The 15,766-nt window shown below is 41.2% G+C and overlaps 1 protein-coding gene across 1 annotated transcript in view; it reads left to right on the forward strand.

Annotated features, from left to right (window-relative positions):
* The window catches only part of GSK3B (glycogen synthase kinase 3 beta), a 138,304-nt gene that overhangs the window by 65,585 nt on the left and 56,953 nt on the right, over window positions 1–15,766 (forward strand). Inside the window, exon 3 of the mRNA XM_042811018.1 lies at window positions 13,000–13,083. Within this exon, the coding sequence (XP_042666952.1) occupies window positions 13,000–13,083 (84 nt within the window). The remainder of the gene's footprint in view (window positions 1–12,999; window positions 13,084–15,766) is intronic.

Raw genomic sequence — 15,766 nt, forward strand, 5'->3', positions numbered from 1 at the left:
CCTATTTGTATTTCTTTGCATCTTTAGTGAATGAATGTGTTAGCACTTAAAGCTAACATAAGCAGGGGCTATCCTCAGAACTTTCTCTGTAAAGGCAAATTTGCAAATGTTGTTCCTGTGGCTGTTGATCTGGGTAGTTAAAGAAATAAAGCTGGTGGCATTTGATCTTTGGTCTCTTCAGATAACCAGAGACTCTTATACAGAGTGCTCATTCTTGAGTCTTGAGCAACTGCAGCTCCTGTGACGTAAGGTATTGTGAAGTACAAGATACCTTCAGTTTCTTAAAACTGATTTAAATTATTACTTGCTAGGCAAACTTCTTACTACTTGCTACATTTTGTATCATGCTTCTCCAGTTCTAACATACAACTTAGAAACAGTCCAGGAAATAGAATAAAGCAAAATCTGAGGGGGATTTTGGAACAAGTTTTGTTTACATTAGCTTGTAGTAATTTTGGGGGGGTCAATTCTATAATTTTTCAAAACTTTCAGAGTTGCATTTTAAAACATTCCAGAAGAATACACAAAACGTTATGGAGTAAGTTTAATATCTCTTGCTCATAAAACTGTCAGTAGAAAGCATTTAGTGCAGAAACGGGCAGTAGAGCTCATGTGACAAGTTGTTTAAGCTTTCTTCTTGCACAGTGGAAGCAATTTGGGAAAAATTCCAGCTTCTCAGTAACAGCACAGAACTCATCTGGACTCACGGTAGGTTTTCCTTTCTGCACGGCCACCCTGCTTGATTATTTCTGGTTATGGGATAAAGTTGTAGTATTTCTGAGCCTGGAATTCTGAGGAGGAGGGACATGATGTGAGAGGTGGGCTCACGCAAGTCCCATTGCTTTGCCTATGTAAGTAATTTCAAGTCGCTTCAAATACAGCTGGTTTTCAGAAAAATGTTGAAACTCTTGTGCATCCTTTCTGCTCTGTGCTATGTAGGAAACTTGGACAGTGTTTTCTGTATCCAGTAAAGGCTTGCCATAGACGACTAAGTTGGGTGAGGTGCTGATGCAGGTTTAATTCAGTGCCTCTGTTGTGATTTTTCAGAGAATTGTTGGTCAGTGACTATACCCTAGTTCTGAGGGGTGCCACAGAACAAGGTAGATCTTAATTTCTAGTCCAGTAAAGGATGTTAACATTTGATAAAGTTGAGAGGTAGTATTTGTTTTCTTCAAAGGCTCATAAACTGAATTTTGCTGTTACTAATATACATGTTAATGCTCATGTACTGTTTCCCAGAAACAAGATGGTGGGTAGAGATGGAGATTGCTCCTTTAGTTTCTTTCCTGCACTGATGCTGAAGATTAACATGCCAAGCCTAGAGTTAAAGTCTGTATGAATAAAGCTTTAGCATAGAGACACATTACTGTTTTTGAATCTGAACGTTGCTATCTGTGATTATCTTAACTGCTTTTGGTAACAGTAGAGTGATGACTTAAGAACTTAGTTCTTAGCATTTCAGTTCTTCCTCTTTCTGAGTTAGTTTTCGGTGGATGGCTATTGGATTCTCTCTCTTGTATAAGCATTGTGTTCTTGAGGCTGGTATTTAATGGCCTTTGAAACACTTTCGATTTCACTGGAAGCTATCACATCTTCAGGAGACACTTGATAGTTTTTTAGGGTTCTGTTTCAGAAGCTTAATCAGGGAGAGGCAAAGAATGTAGTTCATTTTGCAGTTGAATGTCACTAATTTGTATATTCCTCATACTTCTAGAGCAGAAATACTTAGACTTTTTCCACTCAAAACCTACTCAAAACTCCATGCTTTCCCCCTGATTGTGCATAGTTTCCATTTTTAGGAAGTAAAAAGGTTACAGTTGGGGAAGGTGAACAGACCAACTGGTGAAAGGTTTATGGTACGAAGTGAATGCTTTACTGGTTTAGACAAGCCAATCTAATCTGGTTACCTGTGGTGTATCCTTGTAGCACTAGAGGTTCCTCATCTGTCTTGGTTATGTATGATGTCCCATTTTCTGGTTAGGTAGCAGAGATATGGACAGTGGGAATTTTTTTTTTTGCTGTTTGTGTAGTGGATACATAATGGTTTGGCTTTTGGGCTAGATGTGAACATTTGTGGTTGTACTGATCTGTCACGCATATTTGATTGCCTGGTTCTTCAGAATGCGGCACTGGACAAAGTAAAACATGCAGTGGCTTACTGGAAAATCACATTTGTGTTGAGCTTGGCGTAAATTCAAGTGCGTTTTTCACAATACAGCATTATGAAGCGCTGAGACTGAAAGACCATTCTTGTAGTTGCTGCAGTTCATCAGTTTATGCACTGCAGAGCTTTTCCCTTTTGTAACCAGGGACGTAAGGGCCCTGAAGATGAGCCTGCCTTCATTACCTGGCACAGTGCATCTCTGCAGCAGCCCGGTACTGTAACTGCATCCTGAGGAAGCTGGGTGCTCTGCAGAGAGACCTGTGTGGTTGGTGGGCTGTCAGGAAGGAGTGGGACGTACTTTGGCAATCACAGCTTTTGACGAAATAGGAATCTCATTGGGCTCTCGTTAGAGTTTTCTGTAGCCTTCCAATTAACTTGGATAAAAGTAACGTTCGTAGAGATGGGAAGAGGCATGTCCCTGACACAAGTGACATAATTGTAACATTTCTAAGGAGAGAGATCTTGTAAGCGTTTCTAAGAATTGTTACTTTTAGCAACTATAGAGGTAGAACATCCTTCTTTGTTTTGCCTGAGGAGAAGGTTGGTATAGAAAACCAGAATAAAGGTCTCTTAAGCTATGGAAAAAAGGCCTTACCACGGAAAGTGTGTAAGAAGGCCATTGTGAGGCTGTGCAACTTTCGTTACTGATAATGATGGATGGTTTACTGAAGTTAATTCATGCGAGTCCCCTCTTGTTCAGCATGAGAAATAGAAGAAGATGAGTTTGCGTTGAGAAGGTGGCAGGTGGCTTAGCAAATGTTCTCCTACAAAAAACGGAATCTCTGGAGCACTTCTGCAGCTTCACTGTGAGTATGGGTGCAGTTATGGGCACCTCAATATAATGGATTATGAGGGAGCATCCGAAGGGGGGTTACAAAGACAGAGCGAAGATTGTGGAGGGCAAGGTGTGTAAGGAGCAGCTGAGGTCCCGCGTGTGCTCAGCGCAGAGCAGAGGAGCTGAGGGGAGGCCTGATGGCGGCTGCAGCTCCTCACAGGGAGCGGAGGGGCAGCGCTGAGCTCTGCTCTGTGTGACAGCGACAGGGCCCGAGGGAACGGCATGGAGCTGTCAGGGGAGGGCAGCTGGGGGTCAGGGACAGGGGCTGCACCACAGGGCGCTGGGCATGGAACAGCCTGCACAGGGCTGTGGGCACGGCACTGAGTACCGGAGTACAAGGAGTGTTTTGGGTATCACTCTCAAACATAGGGTTTGGATTTTGGGTGTGCTGTGTGGACCTGGGAGTTGGACTCGATGATCCCTTGTTTGGATCCCTTCCAACTGGAATATTTTGTGATTTCGTGATGTGATTGACCATGACAGTGTCACAAAGTTGTTGAGCCTTTTATATTTTACAATTGAGTTTTCTTAAAATAGCTAACAGGCTTAATATGGGAGGTTAAACTTTGATATCTTTAGGTTTTAGGGTCCCAGGTGGCTTAGGAGCTTCTTGCAGTCTTCTTCAGAAGCATCTGATGATGACTGCTGTTGAGATACCAACATGATGCAGTGCCTAAGAAGCCAAGTTTTCTTGGCTTTCTTAGAACCTTGGATTCAGCAGTTTTCTTTTTTTTCTTTCTTTTTTTTTTTTTTGTGTGTGTGTGTGTGTGTGTGTGTGTGTGTGTGTGAGACAGATTTACATGGTAATTATCTTTTGATTATTTAGAAACTAGGTAGAGGTCATGACGCTCCTGAAACTACTCTTATACAGTGACAGTGCCACTATGGCTAATTCCCAACTACAGCTTCAGCTTTTTACTTTGCCTTTCTTGTCAGCATGGTAGTCTCACACTGATGCCATTGGCAGCCAGGTGTGCAAATTGATCTCAATTGGCAGGGAGCTGCGTGCTTTGGACTCTGAATCAGGTTGTGTGGCACACACTGCTCACTCACTTATGTCCTGGCTTCAGGGGCATGAGCCTGGGCCACAAGGCAGGGCAGATGGCTGGGCTGATGGCTGGGCCCGGGGAGCTGGGACTGCTGGGACTGCTCGCCATGGTTGTGACCTGTAGGCTGCCTGTCACTGCAGTGTGCTCCTGAGACCCTAAGTATGGGTTGTATCATTCAGATGATACCTGAGATGGGTTTGATTTCAGAGGTATCTCCTGATATGCAGAAAAGGGAGCGGCTGAGTAGATACAATTCCTAGATTTCTGTGGATAGTGGGAGAAGAAAGGCTGATCTTCGCTAAGATTAGGTCCAGCTCTGTGGATCTTGCCTTTGGGAAAATTTTAACTTGGATTCCCATAGGGTGGTAGTATAGAATGCATGCTGCTCCAAATTCAGAATGCTCACCAGCATCTCAAACCACTTCTCTCTGCTCTTTTCTTTCCATTGGGGTTTCTTACTGCTTTTTAGTGTGACTAACCAGTGAATGGCGCTGTGTCTTTGTGCTTTTAACACTTTACATAAGAAACACATTTTGTCATGCAAATACCAAAAAATATTCCTCTTCTCTATACTGCATCTTTTGGGGAGAATTTAGATCAGGAATGAACACAAAGATTTCCTTATCTTTTTATTTTGATGCTGCAACACCCCTTAGTCTAAGGAAGTGATTCTTGAAAAAGAAATGCAACTGCTGGAAGTGCACTGGTGCTGGCTAAGGGAAAAACTTTCAAGTCAGAAGTTTAATAACCCATTTTACCAACTGCACGTACTAACTCATCTGGTAAGTTTGTGGGGGATTTGTACTTGGGCATGGTTGCCTTTCCCTTTTAAGTGGTAGATTTCTTGCATCCAGCAAAAGGTCAACCGGTGAAATTGTTTTGCAGCTGTTGCCTTTTAGTATAAAAATACATATTTGAGGGAGCTTGAATTGTTTTAATATGAGACTACAAAGCACTGATTTTGAAACATTCTTGTATGCATGTGGCTACCATCTGAAATTTGGTAGGACATAAAAATTTCTTCGGCATGCTTATCTCAGACTCAGCATTTGCACATGGGAGGTTCTAAAATATAGTGGTAACTAATAAATGCTGTTATTTGCTGATGACAAACTTAGCAAACCAAAGGCTGGGAAGCGCTCCAGTACTCTGGGGAAAAGAGTATTTTTTTTGTGCATAAGGGATCTAAGTCCCTGTTCTAGCTTCAGTGCTGGAGCGATGCCTCGCTACCCTGCTTTCCCCGTTCCTCAGAGCAGGAGCTGCCCAGTCTCTCTTTGAGTTCAGCAGTGAACGGTTAACCTTTTAAAAGCTCGGTCATCTGGGAGCTCATTATTACGACTTGTACTTCTGAAAATTTTAATTATTCTTGGCAAACAATCATCTGAAGGCAGCTAATTTCACTCACCAGCTATGCTCCCACATTGTTCTCTACTTGATTTTTACCCTTGGTTTTCCTTCCTCGAGTCCTCACATTTGGATGCTTCCTTCAAATTCTTAGGGAGACAGATATTTTCATTTGGATTGAAATGAAAGCCCCTAAAGACTCCTTACATCAGAGGTCTTCTGTTAACGTAGAAGTATTTTGAGATGAAGGACAAATAAACATTGGAGGCAGCACTGACCTGTACCCTAAAAAAAAAAAAAAGTGAATATATATTTTTTGGAATTGAGGGTGAGAGTTTTTTTGTTTTGCAAGTTCTTTGAAATGTGCTTGCATGAAACATCTGCTGCGTCATATGTAAGAAGAGAAGGCCAAGAGTAATAAAGCATTTCATTAATGTTTAATAGCGTAGTGATTAGCGATTCAGCAAACGTCTGTGCCCATGGGAGATTGGAACTTATTTGATTAATAGATTAATTGCAACCTGTTCCGGTTGTAATTGCAGGTGTAACTTCCTATGGATGTTGCAGACTCACTAGCACTGATGTTACAGTCATGCTTACACTTTCTGTTTCCTAGCTGAAGAGCTGGAAATCAAAATACGAGAAAAATCCATATAGTGTTTTTCTCAAAGGAAAATGATTTTTGCTGCCAGAGTTTTTCAACAGAGATCCTCCATGCTACCTCTGAAAACGAATGGCTATTATCTCTGAAAGCACAGGGCTGCCTACTAGAAAGTACTTTTTCTTTCAATTACTATCTTTCCTGCACTTTCTTATTTCAGTGTTGTAATGGACTTGGACCATCTCTCTGAATTTTACAGCTAGTTCCCTTTTTTTTCAACTGTTATCATGGGTGTGCTGTAATTCTTGCTGCTTTTGGCCTCGCCCCTGGCCGAGCACAGTAGATGCTGCAGGGCTGAGATTTAGAACTAAGCAGTTCATGAGGTCACAGGCTTTGGAACAACCACTTGAAAATGATTAATTGATTTCAGGTTGTGGTCTGAAAGAGACATGGGGCTGTAAATCAGTTTCTGTTCCAAGTTTGGTCTCAAGCTTCCTGAGAGCTGGCAGGAATCTAGAAATGGTATTAAGTCTCTGAGAGGCTCTCAAGCTCACTTCCATTCAAAGAGATCACGGTGAGCTAACGAAGAATTTGATTTCTTCCCTTCAGTTAACCACTGAGATATGTGGAGGAAGTGAAAGAAGAGACAGAATTTTTCTTCTGTTCCCCCAGGGGACTATAACTTGTCGTGTGTTCTCTTGTCTTTTCAGCTACAGAAAAAAGTGTATCTGTATGAAGCCTAAGTCTTCTATCTAGGGACTGTGTCTTGCACTAGCAAGAGCAGGCTGGAGGTTACATAAAATGGCACTGTATGGGGGAACAGGTAGGTGGCCCATTTGTAAGAAAGGGCATGATGCCTGAGTTTTCCAATAAAAGGCTACACAGGACGGAAGGAAGGCATGTCTTAGAGTCTCTATTTTCTATCCTGCATACCTTTCTGAGAGCTCTTACTGCTGCATGGTGCAGGTGTAATCTGCCTAGCTTTCCAGGGGTTAAAGAAAGCTAGCCCATATTTAAGGCAGCCTCGTGCCAAACTGTCGCTTTTTACCCTGCTCTGTACCCATGCCGCGGCTGAAGGTCGCTGCACTCAGTAATAATTTTTGACTAGAATAGAGCTGACACACACGGTTTGTGCTCTGACTCTTCCTGGGTGTTCTGCATTAACAGCTCTCAGGCCAGCGTTCAGAAGCGTTGTGCTCCGCAGCCCTGCTGTGCGTCTCCATCTTCTGTCACTTCGGGATCTTAGCCACCAGATTTTTGCATGAGGACAAAGAGTGGAAAGTTTGGCAGCATTGTGGAATTTGGTGGGGAAAGGAAGCCTGCATTCCTTGCGGTTGTGTGGTGACAAAGCGTGCTGTGACTGCACAGCACAGACAGACATGCACAAGCATTCTGTGTCTTGGGTCCCTTCGTTCACGCTTGCTTCACCGAGTGAGTTCATTATCCTCAGGTTGCATGGGTGCTTAGCATTTAGCTTTTCCCTTCTGTGGAGGGCTGGAATTCCTGTGAATGGCCAGGAGAGGTGCAAGGGAAGGACTATATCTGTGTGGGGTGATGGTGTTGAAAGCAGCAAGTTTACATTTATGCTGTAAGCTGCTGGTTGCTATCACTGATCCCTTTTTTTTTTCCTCAGGGAAGCCCTGAATGCTAACAGTGTGCTAATGAGTATGATATCAGTCTCTAGGCCTTTTAGGATTAAAGGAATCACAGCGTTTTACAAACAAAATCCTCCAAACTGCACGTGTGTGCTATCCATCAATAGGGATTGGAGCAGGATGCAGCATCTGAACTTTCTGACCCACACGTTAAGCCAGCAGAGCTGCGAGTGTTTTGCAGTCGCTGATGGACTGGCACTAACTGGGTAATGGTGGCTGTTGGAAGAGGGTTTCTTTTTAGCCTAAATCTTCCCATGTTGGAAATACACAGTGTCTGGCAGCGAGAGAGAGACGGGTTGGACTTCATTTGCATCACACATGTAAATGAGGAAAACTGTGATGGCTGTTGACATTTCTCTCTGCTTGAAATTGCTTGCCCACAAAATGGACTTTTCACGCCTGACTGGCTATTAATGACTGGCATGGGCAGATTCCCAGCCCTGACCTCTGTAGTTAAGCCCTTTTCACTTGTTTTTCCTTTAAGCACTGGTTTATTTCAGTGATGGCTTGGGGCAAATACAGGATAATCTAGGAATTAACCTTTTATTCTGTAAATGACTGAATCATCGTATTTCTGTGGAAAGAAGTTATTTCTTTGAGCCCTAGAGTAATTTCTGACATTCTTTTGGTGAGAGCAAGACAGTGTTAAAAGGAGCCTTGTGACTGACGGCATTTGAAATGCATTTTTGGAGGGACGGGTCAGGCAGCTCAAGGAATTTGTAGAGAAGACCTCAGATGGGAAGACCTGTCTATGTGTGACTGCTGCCCTGTGCAGCCTTTTGCAGGTGATGGGACACGGATGGGATAGTGATACTTCTTTCTGCTCTGTGGAAATGCTTGATGTCTTTCAAGGTGACGGCCTGCACCCTTTCTCCAGAGAGGCTCAGTAGTGCAGCAGATGAACGGAGGTGCCCAGCCATTCAAGCTGTTTAAGTGGAAGCAGGAATAAGAGGAAAAAAAAAACCAACCAAAAACCAGACTTGAGGCTTTATCATAGCTTTCACGCCTCTTGCTGGAAACTAGTTCCTTTCTCCACTGCTCTAATGACCCCGTGCTCCAGCTCGTCACTGTGCAGAAAGCTTTGCAGAAGAATAAGAAGCATGGTAGAACAGAGAAAATTATGGAGGCAGTAGAAAAAAAGGAGAAAGCTGTAAATGTGAAACATACAAGAGGAGAATTGTGTATGCTAAGAAATTTGGATCTACCTATGCTGCTTCTGTCTGTGTATAATGCCAGAATTTGTGATGATTGTTATTTATCATCTTTTTGCAACCAGAGAGGAAAATGGGGCATGTTGAGTTCAAGCATTTGCACGTATTGCCCTAAGAAGAATAAAGACAAAGTGCAAAAATGAGCGTTACCTTTAGTAGAGAAGATGGTTGCTGAAATTGTTGAAATAGGTTAACATTTTGCCCCTGAAAGGATGCTGCCTTTCCCTCAAAAAGATGTCATCTCTGAAGAGAACCAGAGGTACACAATCTTATGTGGTCACAAGAACCAGGTAGTAACCCTGGTGTATCAAAGCAAAAATGCAGCTTCCTAGTTTCTTGTTTTTCATCTGCTTTCGGTATCTTCAAAGTACCTTGCTGAGATTTCAGTCATTTAGGAAGGAAAAAAAGAGCAAAATCCAGCATGCTCTTTAGCCAAGGAAACTCCGAGAACATCTCTTCTGAACTATATCCAGGTGATATTTCTACACATCATTGAGTTTATAGTGATTCTGACATGCTAGTGGGCACTGCACGGGACTTTTCCACCTCCATTTGATCTGATGCAGTTCAAGTTTCAAATCCATAATCCTTTAAGATCCAGTCATTTTGTGAAATTATTTAAACAAAAACAGCAGAAAGATCCAGATTAGGATTGATAAATAGCTGAAGTAGCTCTAGAAATCTGGATGGGGGCAGAAGAGAATGCGTTGGGAGATAGTTATCCTAGTCCGTTATTACAGATTAAGGTAGTGAGCCAGAAATAATTTTGCTTTGGTGGTTTTACATCAACTACAGCATTAGGATTGCTGTGAGGAGTTGGGGTACAACCTCAGGGAGAAGGCGTGCATCTTCATGCATCAGCTTAATTGGCTGTGGTTAAAAGCTACAAATCTGATGATGTCTTGGCAATCTTTAACTTAGAGCAACTGTATTTATTCAATATAATGAACAGATTCAGAGACAGGGCTAGGAAAGTTGTCTTCAGAAGCGATAAACAGGTTTTTGTCACATTAGGTTTGCACCAGTAATTATTGAAAGGCTGAAATGCACTGGTTGCAAATCAGTCTTCTGGGACTGTGTGTTAGCAGCCCCTTGCATTCTGGATTTTAGATAAATCAAATTGCACAAGAAATCTACTGAAGGATCATCTTGTGGTGCCATTTGTCTTTTTTTTTTTTGCTGCTTCTTGGAGTGCAGTGTGTACCACAAGAGCTCCGTGTTTCAGATAATCAGGGTCCTCTCTTGTGGAAGGGCTGGTGCTGGAGGTTGAAGCTGCCTTCATCGCTCTCTGGGCTGAAATTCTCGGTGTGCAAACTAAATCTTTCTCTTCCTATGAATAGAGGTGGGAGAAGTACTTCCTGTCTGAGTCTTGGACTTTTCACTAATGTCACTCATGAAAGACAGAGATGAATGAAGGATGAGCACAAGCTTGATGTTTCCATCCACCCTGTGTTTTGGTCATGCCCTGTCAGCTTGTCTCTTCAACATGTTTTGAAATGGTTTTAGCCTGCATCATACCTAGCTGTGTGCTTTTTCTCTTACACGGTCTAGGACATCTATCACTGTTCTCTTCACAAAGGATTCCTTTAGTGTAATTCAGGATTTTTTTGTTTTGTTTTTTAACTGTATTTGTGCACGACCCACTTTGATGCGAAATGACTGTTAAGTATTTAAGAAGCATACAGTGAAGTAGTACAGTGAGAATTCTTGATGTATTTGTTGGAGAGAAATGAGTTCTTAAGGGCGTCAGTCTGTGACATGAGCATCAGAAGCTCTCTTCTCTGCCACATCCAGTTGAGCTTTTGTGACTGTTTGAGTATTCCATTTTCACCTCCATCAGGAGTGATGATTGAAAATCTGGTTGGCTTTAAGACAGCTGAGGGGACTGACTAAGATGACAGTTGCTTCATTCAGGCTGTTTCTGGGATGCTAGATGTAGGTTACTGTGTAACTGGTTTATGGTTATCCCTGATGTTAGCACCCTTTGAAGCACTGCCTGTGGAGCCACAGCAGATGGTCGGGGTCAGAGCCGAAGGAGACGAGTCTAAATGGAAGGCATCAGAGTAGGCACAGATTGTGCTTCTGCTGGGCTGAGGTACCAGGGGATAAATATAACCTCAGCCTTGCATTAGAGTAACTTCTGATTTTTTTTTTGCAGTGCATTCAGTCAGTATACACATGCTATCTTAAGAGCTTCAAGCAATAACTTGACTTAAGAGTCATATGCGTATTTTAAGGAGCTAGTAGAGGGATTGCTAAAATAGTTTTTACACGTATGTGCTTAGTATATTCATGTGTTCAGTAATTCCCTGAGATAAATGGTATTATTTCCATCTTACTGGGATAAATGGTGGAAAAAATCATTTTTCTTGCTGGTAGAATTGAGTTGGAGGTACAGAGAATTCTTGTGTTAGTTTCAGTTGGGTAGTAATGTTGTTAAGCATTGTAAAATCCACCTGGAGAAACAAGTGTTTCATCACAAGAAGTGTTTCTATGACTGATGAGGTTTAGATCCATCCCAGCTTTGTTATGATAGTTAAAAATCTGTGATGGGTTTTCAGCTACTGAGATGATAGCACCGCGTGAGCAGTGGTATGCAGGTTGGACAAAATGAGAAGACAGGATCTTCCTGTCCGTCGAAAGTCAGAATTGTACCATATGTCACAGGAACCCCAAACACAACAAGCAGAAATGACTTCTTATTGGTAATTTTTAATAAGGAAACGAGTAGGTGGAGATTATTTATGCTCCCATTTCTGCCGGAAGAACTCTTTTCTCCGTTGGGTGCAAGGTGTGTAGGTGAGGTTACGTGGTGAACCCAGTATTCCTCCTTCACAGATTCACTCCGTGAGATTTCAGGAGAATTTCAGAATTCTTGCAGAGTTCCTCAAGCTTCAGTAGTAGTGATAGGCAGTGTGTGTGACTCTCTTATGCTCAGAATATGATATCCATGTTTCAACAACGGCTCCTCACAACGTGTGAACTTTGACCATCTATGTATGGGGATGTTTTGTAGCTAAAGAGTTTTCTTCGTAAATATTCCTGAATATTTCAAGGTTGATGAAGCTAGTAGGACTAGTACATATCTGATCCTAGCTAGTCAGGTTGCATGATTTGCAACCCTGTGATCCAAGTTAAAGTTGAAATACCTTCTGGTTTTAGAACTACAGATACAGCAAATGAGGAAGGAAAAAGCGATGTGTATGTGTAACCACAGGAGAGAGGAGTGTTAGAGCAGCAGCTGTGGAACCAAATATAAAACATAACTGTGTTAATTTTACTTGCATGTTTTTGTCCATACCTGAAATTCAACTAATTTCACTCATTTTGTCTATTAGACTAGAAGCTCCCTAATCTGTTTAGGGCTCAGTTGCAGTGGGTATTTGCAGTAAAGTCCCCAGTTTATTATGTATATAATGAATTGATTTTTATCTTAACAGATTTTTCGAGTTGATATAAAATGGAAAAAATAGCCTTGCTGTTCTCTCTGCCTACATCTTGTTAAACCATGGTTGAATGAAACTGGGAATTGAGTTCCCTTCTCAATTACTTGTCTTTTTTGTGGGCATTTCAAGGAGGATGGTAAGGGAAAAGTTTTTCCATCATACACCTGTTTCACAGCATTGTTCTGGATCTGGCTGTGGTGGAATTCACTTGATTTCCACCTGTGAGCTTTTTTTTCCCCTTTTTTCTCATCATATTTTCTCCTGCTTCTCATCCTTTGAGGAAGGCAATGAGAGAGCACTGTGTGGTGGTGTTCAGGTGGCCATCAGTGTGTTGAAATTCACTTGGACATCAGAGTGGTGGAATTCAGTTGGCCGTCAGTTTGATGGATGGAGGAGTAGAAGTGTTATGTTTGCTTTTACATTATTTTTACAGTATTCAAGTAGGAAGCCTTCTAAATGTTCTGGCTGATACCTTGTATAATGGTAAGATCGGAAAATAAAAATGCAAAGTTAATGTTTTCTTGACTGTTAACACTGATACTTTAGTAATGTAAAGTAGATAGTTCTTGGGTTTGCAGTGTATCTACAGATCTTTGTTTTTGAGGGAAAATACGTTCAGTGACATCAGTATTTTCAGTGGTAAAGTAATTAAGAGTTCCTAATCATTTGCATTTCTCCTTTTTTTTCTTTTCAGAACCGAGAGCTCCAGATTATGAGAAAGCTGGATCATTGTAACATTGTCCGATTGCGTTATTTCTTCTACTCCAGTGGAGAGAAGGTAAGAATGAAAAATGGGAAGATGCTTCCTCATACCTATCCTGGGCCTTAATGAGCTGTTTGAATTTCTAGAGACAAGAAAGAGTGTGAAGATAGTGATAACACTGAGAAGAAGCTGTAGTGATGCTGAACAGGTCTTTTGGAACAGATCTTCGTAGTGGAAGTGTGATGGTCCATGGAGTAGTGTTATTGATGTATCATAACAATAGTGTAACAGATTTAGGTATACTCTGCCTCTTTTTTTTGGTGAAGCACAGCAGGGTTTCATTTGCACATTTTACTGCTACCTTTCCTGAATTATAGACATGTTTTTTAGCATTCAAGCATTCTAAGCACTCTGGATTTATAGAACTTACATGAGCTTGGGATTTTGCCCACTGCCCGTGGGAGCCTGTACACATATATATGTATGTACTGGTGTGTCTGCAGTGCTCTGAGGTTCTGTATACCTGAGCTGACAGCAATAGGAAATTAACTGTGGCTGCCACGCAGTGGATTGGCAGAATGGGAAAGGGAAAGCACTGCCCTCCTTGTATGCAGTATTTAGGAAAGGAGGTGGCACTCCCAGGGTGACTTGATGGCAGGTCTCTGCAGTCTTATACAGTGCACAGAGGGAGAACTCTAGATGAGCTTGCCTCTGCCTATGGAAAGCTTGCACAACCAGCCTGCAAGAGTCAGGGAGAAATCTGATATTTTTTCTTTTTTTTTTTTTCCCCTAAATTTTTTTTTAAGCTTAGGTCATCCATTTTGCCCTGCTTACCAAACAAAAGTAGAGGGAATATTTCCAGGTTATTTTTATGTCTGTTATTTTGGTGGTAGTTTGCTGGTGGTGGTTTTTCAAGTATGTAGTGATCATTTAGCATATAATCAGAAATTCTTTAACCATTATGAGTGTAAAGAGAGAAATACCATGAGGGAGGGCTTGGTTATGGCTCTGTATTTAACCAGCTTGTAACTTAGCCAGAGTGAAGTAGAACTTCATGAGACAAGCAGAAGACAGCTGCCTTGTCTGATGTCTTTCAGAAATCTTCTGCCAACAGTGGAAATGTTAAAATTTCAGAATGCTGTTCCAGGAGTCTTTGTCTAATAATAACTTAAGTAAAAGTCTTTTGTAAATCTTTAACTTGATGTTGAGCTTGAGACTGGATTTTCTACTTAGCTCTTTCAACTCCACATGGCTAATTCTTGGCAAAGCTAGTTTTGTTTTTAATAATGCATTCTCTGTCCATTACAAGTGAATCTTAATGCTTTGGGGAGTAGTTTTCTTTCACATTCTTTTCTGTTCTTCTTCGTTCATGTTTCTGCTCTGTACCTTTTGAAATTTCCACTTCCACCTCGCTGCTAACTGGGGCGAATGGGAACCAGTCCCTAGGGTGTAAGTACACCCAGCATCAACAGCAGTGTTCAGGTTGCAAGGTCTCTTTGCAGTTCTGTGCAGAATGATACATAATTGGCTTGTGAGTGTTTCCGTGCTGGCAGCAGTACATGGAGCTAACTGCAAATTAGTTTGTCATCTGCTGTTTGGGAAAAGATCTAGATAGCAGCAGGTCAGGGTTCCGAAGTGATGACTGTGGCTTGCAATTCTTGTCTGTCTTCATATAGAATTTAGCATAGATTAAACACAGATTAAAACCTAACTATGGCAGAAATGTTTCACATGTAACTAAGTGCTGATCTCTTTAATTAAACAGTTTGACAGTGAAATTAATTTTGGTACCTACATACTAAACATTTTCATGTTGCCATGATTATTTCACCACTTGGTCCAAGTTGGAGCCTGCTTGGACTTCTCTCTGCTTACCTCCCTGTAAGCCCAGAGGTTTTTGTTTCTTTCTTTGTTTTAGTTCTGGTTGGTTTTTTTTTTTGGTTTTTTTTTGGTTTTTTTTTTGCTAATAACTGAAGCTCAAATTTATGTCCAGATTCTGTCTATTTAGACAGACACTGTTGGTACTCTTTGAAAGCCTTGTGCTGAATAGTCACTTCAGTTTATTTTAGGCATTTTTGGGAATGAGGCAACCTTAAAACTGTCTTCATTCTTGCAAAAGAGACAATTACGTTTTTTTGTTAGAAAAATTGAAGCAACAGGAAATAGATAAAATATAAAAATAAGTTCCAAGTAACACTCGATAATGGGACTACTCTTCTGCTGCATCAAACCTATAGCTACTTTATAGAGGTTCTGCCATTTGCTTGTATTTCATGCCTGTTTTTGCCAAAAGCAATCCAGCATAGCAGCAGCGAGTTCTTGTAGTAAACATAGTTTTGATTACTTCTCCTTTGTTTTCTGTGTCTGTGTGAATCCCCCTTTTCTGAGCATCTTTGGAGTTGCATTACCTTTATATAGGTATACTTTATGAAGATCTTTGTATGTGTGAGTGTGCTTGTATATGCTCACTTGTATGTATGTATATTTATACATATATACCTTTACATATATAGGTTTACATACTGACTATACATTAATCATGTTTGACTAATAATTTCCAGTTTAAGATTACTCACAAAGAACATATAATATACTTTAATAAGACAGTTGACAGGCATGGCATTGAAGTTGTTTCTGTAAACTATATATGCCTCAGCTCCTTCTTCCTGTAAGTTTGCAGACATTCATCAGACCCGTTGGATAACTCAGTTCTTCCAAAAGATTACCTTAATGAATCTTCCAGAGTAGGTTCTGATTT

Source organism: Centrocercus urophasianus, unplaced genomic scaffold, assembly GCF_019232065.1.
Source record: "Centrocercus urophasianus isolate 14NV4802_14NV808 unplaced genomic scaffold, USGS_Curo_1.0 seq_12, whole genome shotgun sequence".
Lineage (NCBI taxonomy): Eukaryota > Metazoa > Chordata > Aves > Galliformes > Phasianidae > Centrocercus > Centrocercus urophasianus.